The sequence below is a fragment of the Antechinus flavipes genome, chromosome 2 (genome assembly GCF_016432865.1).
Source record: "Antechinus flavipes isolate AdamAnt ecotype Samford, QLD, Australia chromosome 2, AdamAnt_v2, whole genome shotgun sequence".
Taxonomy (NCBI): Eukaryota; Metazoa; Chordata; class Mammalia; order Dasyuromorphia; family Dasyuridae; genus Antechinus; species Antechinus flavipes.
Window position 1 is genome coordinate 275,314,435 of NC_067399.1, and position 15,125 is coordinate 275,329,559.

General features: G+C 35.9%; 1 protein-coding gene across 3 annotated transcripts in view; it reads right to left on the minus strand.

The window, feature by feature from the left end:
* Window positions 1-15,125, minus strand: part of TMEM87A (transmembrane protein 87A) — a 39,208-nt gene that overhangs the window by 13,561 nt on the left and 10,522 nt on the right. For 2 of the 3 annotated variants that reach the window (XM_051977145.1, XM_051977147.1), the window contains exons 7-12: window positions 6,865-6,979; window positions 6,158-6,219; window positions 3,177-3,360; window positions 2,611-2,710; window positions 1,714-1,807; window positions 755-830 (exon numbers count right to left, since the gene is read on the minus strand). In XM_051977145.1, the coding sequence (XP_051833105.1) occupies window positions 755-830; window positions 1,714-1,807; window positions 2,611-2,710; window positions 3,177-3,360; window positions 6,158-6,219; window positions 6,865-6,979 (631 nt within the window). Of the gene's footprint in view, window positions 1-16; window positions 90-754; window positions 831-1,713; window positions 1,808-2,610; window positions 2,711-3,176; window positions 3,361-6,157; window positions 6,220-6,864; window positions 6,980-15,125 lie in introns of all 3 variants that reach the window. The other variant, XM_051977146.1, reaches the window with a different exon arrangement.

Consider the following 15,125-nt stretch of genomic DNA (forward strand, 5'->3'; position numbering starts at 1 on the left):
AAGCCAATAAAGAAGGATATCCACCAGCACAGGGCAGTGTCTAGGAAAGCCAAGGGGATAAAGGCCAAGGAAGCAAGGTCAGTCTGGGCCTGGAGACAAAGAGAAAAAGTAGTAAGAAAGAGATGACTGGATAGACAAAGGAAAGAAACTGGCACATAATTCTATACACATATGAGAAAATCACTACGAATCCTAATCTAGTCAAGACTATTTTTGCACTTATTCTAAATGATAGCAAATAGAACCCACCTCTTATCCCTTCTCATAAACTTTCACTATGCATATTTCTCTGTTAACATTTCATGTCAGATGAGAATTCCTCAAAATAAAACAACATTCTGCTAAGTGATAAGGGAGCTATTTCTAACACAGATGTATTATGGAGTAACTCAACCAACAGAAAAACAGTCCTAGTACATAATTCCTATAAACCATCACTTCTCTTTCACTGTCATTAAGACTGAAAAAGGAAATAAAAACAGGCTATTGGTCCTTCAAATTTCTGCATTTCTAGATGAAATGTTGTTTTGCCCTTCTCATGTTAGGAAAAAAGAAATATGTGATCATTTCAAAAAGAATAACAAGAAATATGCAAGTTTTCCAGAGACATAAATTAAAATTAAGACAGTAATTTCATTTGTAAACACAAAATATGCTATGATCTGGTTGATTCTGGTAGCATTAGCCTTTCATGAAAAAGTAGCTTCTTGTATAGACTAATTGTTTACTCTATATTCAGGACATTACTGAAAGGATATCCATAAAATAATACAGGCATCAATCGCAGAGAGGGCCAGGTTTGCTATCAGAGCCAAAGGACCGTGAAAAGACTAAAGCAAGAGAAGCAGAAAGAAAATGTAAAAGGATAAGGGGTTAAAGAGTCTAAAAGTCCATGGAAAACTTGCTGACAGTGAACAGTGAAATACACTTAAGACTTAAAACACAAATTGGCATCTCAAAGGCACTTTCTTCAGGGCTAACTTTTGTTGAAACCCCTATACCCAAATTTCTTGGGGGCAAAGTTGAGTTTGTATGATTCTAAATGCATATGATGGGGCATTTTCTCCTTCCATCCAAATATATGTCTGACTGAAGAAACAAGAATGAACTAAGGAAAGCAGTATGTGCAAGTCCATGTCCCCTTCCCATTCAAGAAAGTAAAAGCCTATTCAGTAAAGGTCAATTTCTGTCTTTCTCTCGAATAAACCTCAGTACTCAAAGGGTGAAGAACTCCCCCTTCTTTATTAAATGAGAATAAATATTAAATAATTCAGAAGATGTTGTGAAGCTTAATAAGATGCCGTTTAAGAACAGCTTTGAAAACAAAAAAGACAAGAGAAAAAAAGCATTATTATCTGATAATGAAAAGCTTCACTGTCAAATAGAACCAGCAGCAACAGTTTTAGGATCTGTCACAGTGCCACAAGAGTGAAAGAGTCCTGCTATCATCAAAGAGAAAGAACTAGCAAGTAATTCATTTGACAGGACAGGATGGAACCATTCACTCTTTCACTCAAGTAGTTCATAAGAAACATGATTCAAAAAGAAGACTGGAAAGAAAGACTGTGAACATTTGAGCCAAGGATTTATGTAGCAAAGTAATCTCCTCTGCCCTTTTTTGCCGTGTTCTTCAACAACCCATTGCACCCACTAAGGACAGAGACAAATTATACCTGTGCTGACCACGAAAACTCAGATTAAGAAGTTACTGACCCCAGTAACTCTGAGGACACCTTCCATGCCAGAAAACAAAAGATAGAGAGCTCCTGCCACCACAACTTTGTGAAGAGTGACTCCAAGGCGAGGCCTAGAGAGGGCAAAAAAAAAAAAGATAAAGCTGAGCAAGAGAATCATAGTATAATCTGTTTCCCCTGAAACAAAGTAAGGTTCAGCTAATTACCAAACTTTGTCCCACCAAGAGAAAAATAAATTCATCCCAGTATAGAAAGCAGATTAGACTCAAAGGACTAGAAAATGATGGTTTTATATGGACAGCCTCCAAACACTGTACTTTACAAACATCCCTCTGAGGTAACAATCTCAAATCCCAACCAAATACCAAAATTCCTTCTAGGGGTTCTACTTGGAAAAGGAGAGTTTGGGGTCATACATACCTAAGACCTAAAAAAGATCTGTTTTTATTGATTTCACACCATTTCAACAGTATAGTAAAAGTGGTGTCCTATACAATGGAGGTAAACTCACTTTGCTAAATAAAAGCTCAATACTGTACTACTATATTATAAATTTCTCTTATGTTCCAAAGACAGGGAATCTCTGCTAGCATCTGGGAATGTGGGGGGGAAAAAAGAAACAGTCCCACCTCTCATGGAGTTCCCACTGTATTAGGGGAGAGAATGTTTACACATATAAAAAAATAAGAACACACAAAATAAATTAAAGGCAATTATTAGTGGACAGAGATTCTACTAATTTTTACAAATACATGATGAATAATTTGAGACCACTTTTTCTAAAGACCACTTACACTTCATAGTAATTGCAAAATCCTTCCCCATCCCAACTATTCTCCAAGATATCACATTGGGAGTCTGAAATTCCCAGTTCTTATTATTCTTCCATTGTAAAGGGGCTTTTGCTGCTACTCACTTGACTATTCCATAGCCCAAACTGACTATGATGACCAGAGTGCGAGCCAGGGATCGTTTCACAGCTGAAAGCAGTTCTGCAAGAATCAGGGCACCTTGGACTAAAGGGAAAAACACACAAGAGAAAAGGAAAATAATGAATGTGTGTAAATGTGGATCCTTAATGAAAATTCTCAGAAAAATTAGCCACTATTCCTAGGAAGAAGAAAATTTCTTTAAAGTCATCTAGGCTGGTACCACTTATGGCACTGCAGAGTGAGTTTGACTTCACCTACACAATCAACACTTCTCAAAAAACATTCACAAAAATTCCAACCTTTTCCCTCCTACTCAGCTCATATTCACTTTCCTCTCTTGAAATTTTCATTATCTTGTTGACATTTCATCTTGTTGTGCACATAAGGTATATTTCATACCAAGCCCAAAGATTTCATAATCAAGTTATTCTGCATAAATCATTCAGCGTTGATATGAATTTATCCTCATACTATTATCCCCCAGGAAAGTTCCTAAAAACACAATCTATTAATCACTCCCAAAGAATTAAAAATCCTTACACTCACTTACCAGATTCTCCTTTGTAGCGAATGTTCTGGAATTCTGCATAGAAGACTGCCTTCTCTAGCATACCCAGAAAGATAACAGCACCAATCCAAAATTGAATTCTCAGGAGATCCCGCCAGTAGCAAGCAGACCATGCCAGCCACAAAACACCAAACAGGACATACACGATACACATCACCATGAAGAACTGTCATCCAAGTGGATAAGAGTTAAACAGGCAAATTAGGATTGAAGTCATTCCAAATTTCTATTCTTTTTTGGATGTTGTTGCTGCTGGGTAAGTGACTTGCCCAGGGTCACACCTCTAGGAAGTATTAGGTGTCTGGGTTATATCTGAACTCAGGTCCTCCTAAATTCAGGGCTGGGTACACTATCCACTGCACTACCTAGCTCGCTCTCCCTCACCCTCTTCCCCCTCCCCCTGGCACAGCTACATATCCTTAGCAAAACATAAACTTGATGCAAGACATTCAGGAGATGTCTTTATTGAATCATTGTTTTTCTGGACTACACCAATTCAAATATAGGGAAGCTGTGCTTTCCTCTTCACAGAGGGAGACCACATGAGTACGCTGCTGTCAAGGGCAACTTCAATCTTTCATTAAATGTAGTTCTCTGAGTAAGTCTAAAAATACATGAAAATAGTAAACATTAAGGTGGAAAAGGGACTTGGCAAAGTTGACTTCAACCTAGAGTAATGAAACAAAATGAAATGGTAACTCTGAAAAAAAGAAGAGGATAAAAAGAAAAATGCCCTTTGATTTAATTATACCACTGCTAGGATTATATCCCAAAAGGACTAAAGAAAAAGAAATAGGACCTATATGTATAAAAATGTTAACAGTAGTTCTTTTCATGGTTGCAAAGAAGTGAAAATCAAGAGGGCTGCCCACCAACAGGGAATGGCTGAATAAATTATAGCATGTGGATGTGAAAAAATGCACAATTGTGCTATAAGAAATGAAAGAAGGGGATGGTTTTAGAAAAACTTAGGGAGACATATAAACTGATGCAAAAAAGAAATGAGCAGAAGCAGAGCAATTTATACAATAACAACAGTACTTAAAGACAACAATTCTGAAAGACTAAGAGACTCTGATAAAGATAAGGGAACCAACTACAGTTCCAGAAGACTCAGGATGAAACATGCAAATAGGGCATGTAATGCAGGAATTTATTTTTCTTGACTATAGTGTTTGTAATAGTTTTGCCTTCTCAATGAGTAAGAAAGAGAGTAGTGGGAGGGAGAGAACTTGCAACTGAAAATAAAACTGAATTAAAGAAAAACCATATCAGGTGAGAATGCTTATCTAAGAGAATATAAAACCTCATAAAAAACAAATATCCAAATCTGTATATGCTGATTTCCCTCTGTATTTAAAAAAGAAAAAATCAGTCTAACTAGTCATAACTCACTTAAAAAAGTTCACTTAACCGAAGTTAAGGAACTTGCTCAAAGTCATATAACTAGTAGGAAGCACAGTCCATACTAAAAGCAGCATCTCCTAGAAATTTGGAACTCTGCCCAAAGGGCAATAAAACTCTGCATAGCTTTTGATCCAGCAGAACTCTCTACTGGGTCTGTATCCCAAAAAGATCATAAAAAAAGAAAAAAAACCCACATGTGCAAAAATGTTTGTAGCAGTCCTTTTTGTAGTGGCAAGGAACTGGGAAAGTGAGTTGATGTCTCTCAGTTGGGAACTGGTTGAATAAGTTATGGTATATGATTTCAGAAAGACCTGGAGAAACTTATATGAACTGAAGCTAAGTGAAGTGAACCAAGAGAATACTGTACACAGCAACAACAAGATTATACAATGATCAATTCTGATGGACTTGATTCTTTTTCAACAATGAGGTAATTCAGGACAATTCTAATAGACTTATGATGGAGAGAGCCATCTGAATCCAAAAAGAGAACTATGGAGACTGAATGTGTATCATAACATAGTATTTTCACTATTTTTGTTGTTGTTTACTTGTTTTTTTCCTTCCTTTTTCCCTTTTTGATCTTGTGCAACACGATAAATGTAGAAGTGCACAAGTTTAACTTATTTTGGATTACTAGCCTTCTAGGGAAGGGGATGGGAGGAAAGGAGAAAGAAAAATTTGGAAGACAAGGTTTTGCAAGGGTGAATGTTAAAAACTATCTTTGCATGTATTTTGAAAATAAAAAGCTATTATTTTTTTTAAAACTGTGCATACCCTTTAATCCAGCAGTGCTATAACCGAAGAATTAGTAATAACTGGATCTGTATCCTAAAGAAATCATAGAGAGAAAAGGGCCCACATGTACAAAAATGTTTGTAACAGGTTTTTTGTTGTTTTTTTTTTAGTGATGGCAAAGAATTGGAAAATTAATAGATGCCCGTCAATTGGGGAATGGCATAATAAATTATGATGTATTAAAGTAATGGAATATTACTCTTTTATAAAAAGAGATGAACAAGCTGATTTTAGAAAAGCCTGGAAAGATTTACACAAACTGGTGCTGAGTGAAATAAGCAGAACCAAGAACACATTGTACATAGTAACAGCAAGATTATATGATGATCAACTATGAAAGATTTGGTTCTTCTCAGAAGTTCTGTGATCCCAAGAATCCCAATAAATTTTGGATGGAAAATGCCATTTGCATCCAGAGAAAACAATGCAGATTGAATGTAAATCAACATATGCTATGTTCATTTTTTTTCTTTTTATTCTGCTTTTTTTCTCTCTCAAAACTGGTTTTCCCCTTTTATTCTGATTTTTTTCTCCAAACATGATTCATAAGGAAATAGGGGTGTGTGTGTGTATACATACATAAAAATATATAAAAGAATATACATGTATAACCAGGGAAAAAAAGTATTGTTTTTAGATGTAACTGGAGAAAATTTAAAAAAAGAAGTCTTGTGAAACAGAATTACAGGACATCTGACAAATTTTCAAGCTGAATTAATTCATTCTGTCCAGGAGTTAAATAATATTACTTTACTTACAATCATGAGGGGATATTCTGCAAGAGAGAGGTACTCATAGGGACCCTTCACTTCCACAGTCACTGAAACAAAGACAAAACAAAATCCAGTATTAAAGAAGACAAAAAATATCATCCTTCTATTACCAAGACATAAGTAGATAAACTCTTATGAAACCATTTGCTTTGGCCTAATGAATTTAATTTAACACACATAACGGTAATCATTAGCAGTAATACCCCTGCTAAGTAAAAACATTGTTACCAGGTATGTTTTCATTCTTTATCATTTAATCAGAAGCAAATTTCTCTAAGTAGAAATCAAACAAAAGTATCCGTGTTGAGTTAAGCCACTAGGACTATTAAGACCAAAAGGGGAAACAAATAAGAGCACAGCACCAATATTCTCCAGAAATGAACACCCTTGAGAACAAGAAGAATATCCCTTCATAGGAACATTTGACAACAGTTGTAAAGAGGTAGTGTTAAGTCTCGAGAGTCTTAAGAGCAGTATCAGAGTTTCATTAATGTTGGAACCTCATTTTTCCCTTACTCTGTATTGAAATGCAAAATTTCTTTACAAGGATAGAAATAAAAAACAATTACACATAAAGAAGTTGGATATTCTGTTCCTTACAGTAGTTAAACAATGCATACAACACAATTACTCAAACGCTAAACAGAATTATTAAATATTAACATAAAAGCATTAGAGGAATGGAAACTTACTGGTAAAAAGTTTATTTTGTGGTGCATCTTTGAACTCCTTTGAGGATGAAATCCCAATCTGAACAATGAAGATATATGGCCCATCTTGCCAAGTTTTAATAGCAGCATTTGTTGCCTGAAGAAAAAAAACTTTTAAGTCTGCGAGAAATTAAGAACACAAGCTACCCACAGTCTTGAAATTTTATTACTAAAACATAAAGAGATACAAGGGGAAAAATCTTTTAATCTGGTACATTACTATTAAATTTTATGAATGCCTGAAATATAACATGTGTGTATAAATACACATACACATGTACACACATACACTTACACGCACACAAGCAAAGAATAAAACACTGGCTTCAAAACGATTAAAAAAACAAGAATTTAGAAGATTATTTTTATCGTAATAGGTTTTTTAAAAACACCTGGCACTGAATCACACAGAAGTATTTAATATTTTCTAATTACAGTAAGAAATAAAGATAATTAGAAACATTAAATGAAGTCAATTCTAAAATTGATAATCCTCTCTCAAAGTTATCAAAAGATCCCTTAATCTCTGAATTAAATGTTCTTTTCTTAATCCTTATCCTTCTTGAAGTCTCTTCAGCCTCCAATATTGTCCATCACCACCTTCTCCTTGAAACTCCTTTCTCATAGTTTCCAAGATCACGCTCTCTCCTGGTTTTCCCTGACTACTCCTTTCTTTCTCTTTTGCTGGATTTTCATCTAGGTTATAGCCACCAATTGTAGGTGTCCCCCAGGACTGTCCTAGGTCCTCTTCTCTTAACCCTCTGTACTATTTCATTTCATAAAAATAGGAACTCTATGCAAATAATTTTCAAATCTATTTGTCTAATCTTTTTCCTAACTTCCAGTCTCATACCTCCAACTGCCTATTTTAGACATTTCAAAATGGATATCTCATATTTTAAACTGATCATGTCCAAGGTTGAACTCATTATCTTACCCCCCCCCTCCAATTATCTTTCCTTTTCTTACCTTCCTTAATACTGTCAAGAGTGTCATCATCCTCTTGGTCATCTAAGCTCACAACTTTGGTGTTGTCCTCCTTCATCTTATATCCAATCAGATACCAAGTCTAACCATTTCTATTTTTATAATATCTCTCCTCTAATAGTGCCATTGTCCTGATCCAGATCCTCACTGCCTCACAGCTAGACAATTGCAAGCACCCACTGGTTAGTCTGACTAAAAGACTTCTCCACTCTTTCCTCAAGTCTGTCCTCATTACAGACTATTTCCCCTCAACTGCCAAATTAATCTTCCTAAAGTGCAAATCTGACCAAATTAAAGCAACCCCAATGGCTCTATTGTTTTTAAGATGAAATATCAAATCCTCTGTTTGGTTTTTAAAGCCATCCATAATCTGACTCCTCCCTACATTTTCAATCTCCTTACACTTTACTCTTCATCCAATGAAATCGTCTTATTATTCCTTAAACAAGACTCTCCATTTCTCAATTTGCTGTCTCCCATGCCTGAAATCCTCTTTCTTCTAGTTTGTCCGATTTTCTTCAAGTCTCACCCAAAGTCCAAACCTCTGCAAGCAGCTTTTCCCAGTCTCCCTTAATGCTAGTGCCCTTCCTTTGTCAATTATCTCCAATTTATGCTGTATATAAGTTATCTATATATAAGTTTGCATGTTGTCTCCCCATTAGAGTGTGAGCTCCTAGAAAATAGGGACTTTCCAACATTCAAAACTGTGCCTGGCCCATAGTGGACACTTAAACAACTGGCAATGGAATGATATCCTAGAATACTAGGTTATATATGATTTGGGTTATTTTTATCTTTGACTTACACTAATTTGAGAGATTGAAATAGAAAAATTTTTTTTAAATTTTACATGATCAGTGGAATAGGACAAAATAGTCAATAACTATAGAAATCTAGTGGTTGACAAACCCAAAGACCCCAGTTTTGGGGATAAGAATTCACTATTTGACAAAAACTGCTGGGAAAACTGGAAAGTAGCATGGCAGAAAATAGGCATTGACCCATACCTAACACTGTATACCAAGATAAAGTCAAAATGGGTTCATGATCTAGGCATAAAGAATGATATTATAAATAAATTAAAAGAACACGATAGTTTACCTCTCAGACCTGTGGAGGAAGAGGGAATTTGTGACCAAAGAAGAACTAGAGATCATTACTAATCACAAAGTAGATAATTTTGATTATATTAAATTAAAAAGTTTTACAGAGAGGATTGGTGAGACTTATATGAACTAATGCTAAGTGAACTGAGCAGAACCAGAAGATCATTATATACCTCAACAATGATACTATATGAGGATGTATTCTGATGGAAGTGGATTTTTTCGACAAAGAGATCTAACTCAGTTTCAATTGATCAACAATGGACAGAAGCAGCTATACCCAAAGAAAGAATACTGGGAAATGAATGTAAACTGCTTGCATTTTTGATTTTCTTCCCAGGTTATTTTTACCTTCTGAATCCAATTCTTCCTGTCCAACAAGAGAACTATTCGGTTCTGCACACATATACTGTATCTAGGATACACTGTGACATATTTAACTTATATAGGACTGCTTGCCATCTGAGGGAGGGGATGAAGGGAGGGAGGGAAAAAGTCGGAACAGAAGTGAGTACAAGGGATAATGTCAAAAAAAATTACCCAGGCATGGGCTCTATCAATAAAAAGTTATAATAAAAAAATAAAAAATAAAAAGAAATCCCAACTATAACATACACAATTTAAAAAAAAAAAGAAGAATATATAGTAACATAAAAAAAAAGTTTTTGTACAAACAGAACTAATGTGGACAGGATTAGAAGGAAAGCAAACTGGGAAAACATTTTTTTTTTACATTCAAAGAGTCTGATCAAGGCCTCATTTCCAAAATATATAGAGAATTGACTCAAATTTATAAGAAATCTAGTCATTCTTCATTTGATAAATGGTCAAAAGATATGAATGGACAATTTTCAGATGAAGAAATTGAAACTATTTCTAGTCATATGAAAAGGTGTTCCAAATCACTATTGATCAGAGAAATGCAAATTAAATAACTCTGAGATACCACTACACACCTCTCAGATGTCAGGAAATGATAATGACCAATGTTGCAGGGGATGTGGGAAAACTGGGACGCTGATACATTGTTGGTGGAACTGTGAATGAATCCAAGTATTCTGGAGAGCAATGTAAAACTATACTCAAAAAGTTATCAAACTGTGCATACCCTTTGATCCAGCAGTGTTTCTATTGGGCTTATATCCCAATGAGATCTTAAAGGAGGGAAAGGGACCCACATGTACAAAAATGTTTATGGCAGCTCTTTTTGTAGTGGCAAGAAACTGGAAAGTGAATGGATGCCCATCAATTGGAGAATGCCTGAATAAATTATGGTATATGAATACTTTGTAATATTATTGTTCTGTTAAGAAATGACCAACAGGATGATTTAAGAGAGGCCTACAGACACTTACATGAACTGATGCTAAGTGAAATGAGCAGAACCAGGAGATCATTATACACTTCAACAACAATATTATATGAGGATCAATTCTGATGGAAGTGGCTTTCTTCAACAATGAGAAGATCCAAATCAGTTCCAATTGATCTGTAATGAACAGAACCAGCTACACCCAGTGACAGAACACTGAGAAATGAGTGTGGACCACAACATAGCATTTCTGCTCTTTCTGATATTGTTTGCTTGCATTTTTGTTTTTCTTCTCAGATTATTTTTACCTTTTTTCTAAATCCACTTTTTTTTTGTGCAGCAAGATAACTGTATAAATATCTATACATATATTGTATTTAACATACTTTAACATATTTAACATGTATGGAAGGAACTACCTTCCATCTAAGGAAGGGGGTGGAGGGAAGAAGGGGAAAAGTTAGAAAAGAAGTTTTTGGAAGGGTCAGTGTTGAAAAATTACCCATGCATATGCTTTGTCAATAAAGTTATAATTTAAAAAAAAAAAAAGAAAAGAAAAGAAATGATCAGCAGGATGATTTCAGAGAAGCCTGGAGAGACCTACAGGAACTGATGGTGAGTGAAACGAGCAGAATCAGGAGATCATTATTCAAAGAAACAACAAGACTGTAAGATGATCAATTCTGATGGACGTGGCTCTCGATTAAGACCAGTTCCAATTGTTCAATGATGAAGAGAGCCATCTACACCCAGGGAGAGAATCATGGAAATTGAGTGTGGAGCACAACATAACATTTTCATTCTTTCGGTTGTTGTTTGCTTGCACTTTTGTATTCCTTCTCAGGTTTTTTTTTTTTTTTTTCTAAATCCTATTTTTCTTGTGCAGCAAGATAAGTGTATGAATATGTATACATATATTGGATTTAACATATATTTTAACATATATTGGAATACCTGCCATCTAGGGGAGGGAATGGAGGGAAGAAGGGGAAAATTTGGAAAAGAAGATTTTGCAAGGGTCAGTGCTGAAAAATTACCCATGCATATGTTTTGAAAATAAAAAGCTATAATAATAAATAAATAAATTTTACAACATGGTTAGTAACAACAATCCATAAATATCTGTTGGAATCCTTACTAACTGCTAACTAATTAGAGTTGATCTAATCTTACAAGAAGATGTTTTGGGCAGAACCTGAAACAAGGTACTAAGTAGAACTACCCATAATCCCTCTCTCTGGAAGGAGCATAAATAGGCCAATGGGCCAGTCGGAGAGTTCTTCAGAGGAAGACGCTACAAGTCGAGATTTCACCGGATTGACATGAAGACTGGAGCTGGCTGGAGGCTGAAGGACCAGACCTTTGGATTTAAAGACATTTGGAGAGAGTTCTTGGAACCAAGCAGAGAGATAGGCCTCTAAGCTAACCGGGCTATATTGAAGATAATAAAAGATCTGAACTTTTATCACCTGGCTGCGTTTTGAGAAGAAAAAGCTCACCACATTTTGGCGCCCAACGTGGGGCTAACAGACCCCCTCAGTGGATTTCAGTGGAAAAGCTCCGATCCTGATTCAAGTGGAAAAGCCTCTGATCCTGATCCAGTGGAAAAGACTCATCAACCCAGAAATTAGGGTGAGTGCAACAAAGAAATTTTGTTAGAAGAGTTAAAGTAGAATTTCATCTAAGATGGGACAGATATTTAGAAAACAGCCTGTTTCTGTTCAAGGAAAATGTTTAAACAGCATTGTCAAAATTATGGAAAGCCAAGGTTTAATTATAAGTTTACAGCAAATCACTGAATTTTTACAAACTGTAAAGGACATATGTCCTTGTTTCTCTCTTGATAAGGAATTAGATCTAAATGAATGGAAATTGGTTGGAGAGGATCTTTGTCAATTCTATGATAAAAATGGGCCTAACTCAATAATTAATACATATAATGTAATACAATTGGCTATAAGAAGTTATTTAAGTGATAGAATGATGAAAAGGAAAGTACAGGAGGAAGAATTGCCAACTTTACTAGGTGAAAAGGAGGAACAGATTTATTATCCCATAACAGTGTATGAGCAAATTTCTAAGGCTGCAATAAAAGCTTGGAATTCTCTCCCTGGACAGAAAGATGGAAATAATGTTTTCACAAAAATAGAGCAAGGTCCCAATGAACCTTTTGCAGATTTTGTGGGACCTTTACAAACAGCTGTAATAAGAACCATTGGAGACAATGCAGCAACAGAAATAATGACTAGACATTTGGCTAAGGAAAATGCCAATGATATTTGCAAGAGAATTATATGGGGGCTAGACAAAAATGCTCCTTTAGAAGAAATCATAAGATGCTGTGCCACAGTGGGCACAAATGCTTATTATGCCCAGACTATGATGAACATGGAAAGACAAGGTCCTTCTTGGCAGAGGAATTCTAGAGAAACTCGTCGATGTTTTCAGTGCGGAAAAGTTGGACATTTGAGAGCTCATTGTAGATATGGAGATAGAGTGAGAAGACAGGGTGAGAGAAAACCCAAAACCCCATGTCCAAAATGTAACCGAGGCTTTCACTGGGCCTCTAAATGTATATTGACCCAGAGGAATGAGAGGCAGGGCCCAGCTCTAAAGTATCAATCAAAGGACAGGTGGGGCATGATAGCAGCTGAGGTCACACCCAGAGAGACTTTAGAAATTCAGGATTCTGATGTCATCAACCAACAGAAAAGCAATCAGGATTACAGTTGGGAAGAATACAGGCCTTTTAAGACAACAAGACAATATCCAATGCAAACGACTCCAATGTAATTACCAGATGATGAGGAGAAATCCCAAATTTGGTAAATAGAAGGGAATTAGATTAACTGCTTGGGGAAGAGGATCTGCTTATATTTCCACAGATGGAGAAAGAATCAGATGGCTGACTATGAAACTGTTAAAAAGACTTTTAAAAGCTTCAGGAATCATTGGATTTCCTAACACAAGATGAAACTGTTTTAGTTCTTGAAAAACCAGCAAGAATGATTGGATTCCCTGAGATGAAAAATTGTTGATGAGACTTTTTGCAGTACTTCAGAGCTTACAAGAATTCTTAGATTCCTGGCACATGAACTAATGGACAATGGATTGCTTATGGACTATTTCTAGGACTTATGGACATGTGTAAATCTTCAGGTTGATTCATGTTGTTACATTACTACTAGCCTGTGTTATATTGCTATGTGCTTATGTAAATTATGTATAATGCCTCCCATATTGATGGATTTATGTATACCATGTATATCTGTTACAAAGTTCTGGCCCATATTGATGGATTTATGTGTACCCCTTCAGAAACCCACTAATTTGATTAGATTTCCTATTTCCTTTGGTGTTTTCATCTAACAAAAGAAAGGGGGAGATGTTGGAATCCTTACTAACTGCTAACTAATTAGAGTTGATCTAATCTTACAAGAAGATGTTTTGGGCAGAACCTGAAACAAGGTACTAAGTAGAACTACCCATAATCCCTCTCTCTGGAAGGAGCATAAATAGGCCAATGGGCCAGTCGGAGAGTTCTTCAGAGGAAGACGCTACAAGTCGAGATTTCACCGGATTGACATGAAGACTGGAGCTGGCTGGAGGCTGAAGAAAGCAGAGGCAGAGGCTGAAGGACCAGACCTTTGGATTTAAAGACATTTGGAGAGAGTTCTTGGAACCAAGCAGAGAGATAGGCCTCTAAGCTAACCGGGCTGTATTGAAGATAATAAAAGATCTGAACTTTTATCACCTGGCTGCGTTTTGAGAAGAAAAAGCTCACCACAAATATCAAGGTTGATTTTGTAGAAAAGGTGGTAGCTTCTTAGAACTATATGATTCTAGACTGCTTCCTTAGATCTTTCCTAAGACATGGTAATTAGAACTATATTTATGATTCTAAGTGGGACAAGCACATGATTTTTACAAGTCAGTCAATTAAGTCTTAAATGTCTCTGCATTTGGTAATAAAGGTAGCAGGACTAGAAATATGAAATAGAATTGGGAGCAATAATTCAAATAACCTGAAGAAATTAAGTCAGACATCCATCAAAGGTAACAGAGATTTTGCTATTTATTACTCAAAGGAATATAAGTAGGCAGGGCTTAGAACACACTAAGTGACCAATCTGCTTTTGGGAGATACAATTTTTTATAGCTCAGGGAAGCCAAGTGGGAGGTAGGGGATTAGGAGGGAGGGAAAGGAGGGGAAGACTGGATTTATGGGACTTAAGGGGAGGAACCAGGAAGGAATTGGATAGCTCAGAGAGAGGAAGAGCAAATAAAAGCAGGATCTGGGGAACGATAAGGATATGTATTGAGATATTAAGACTATCTTAAAGACAATCTGAGAAAAAGTGCGTTCCTAGCAAGGCTGACCATAGGAACTGGATGGACTGTTTCTGGCAATTCCTGAGAATAAGCAGTCTGATCCACAAGTCTGTGCAGAATTGCACATCACATTCCCATCACATATCACAGTTAGAAAGGCAATGTGGCATAGCAGTTAGCATTCTAGTCTTAGAATCAGGTGGGTATAGGTTCAATACCTCTTATTATGTGAGTGTAAACTCTAAGTCACCAAGCATCTCTGAACCTTAGGCCACATTGTATGACTAAAAGAGTAGTTTTCTCACAAGCATGTATAGATATATTATGACTTTCAGCACAGAGAACAAAATGTCAAAATTTGTATGTACCTATTCTTACAAAAGTCACACAATTGATATTATTTCAAAAAGGATATTTTAGTTAAATTCCTTCTGAAAACTCTGTTCTTTTATGAGGCTTTTAAAAATAATTTATTGAATACAATCTAACATTAAAAAAGTTGGAGG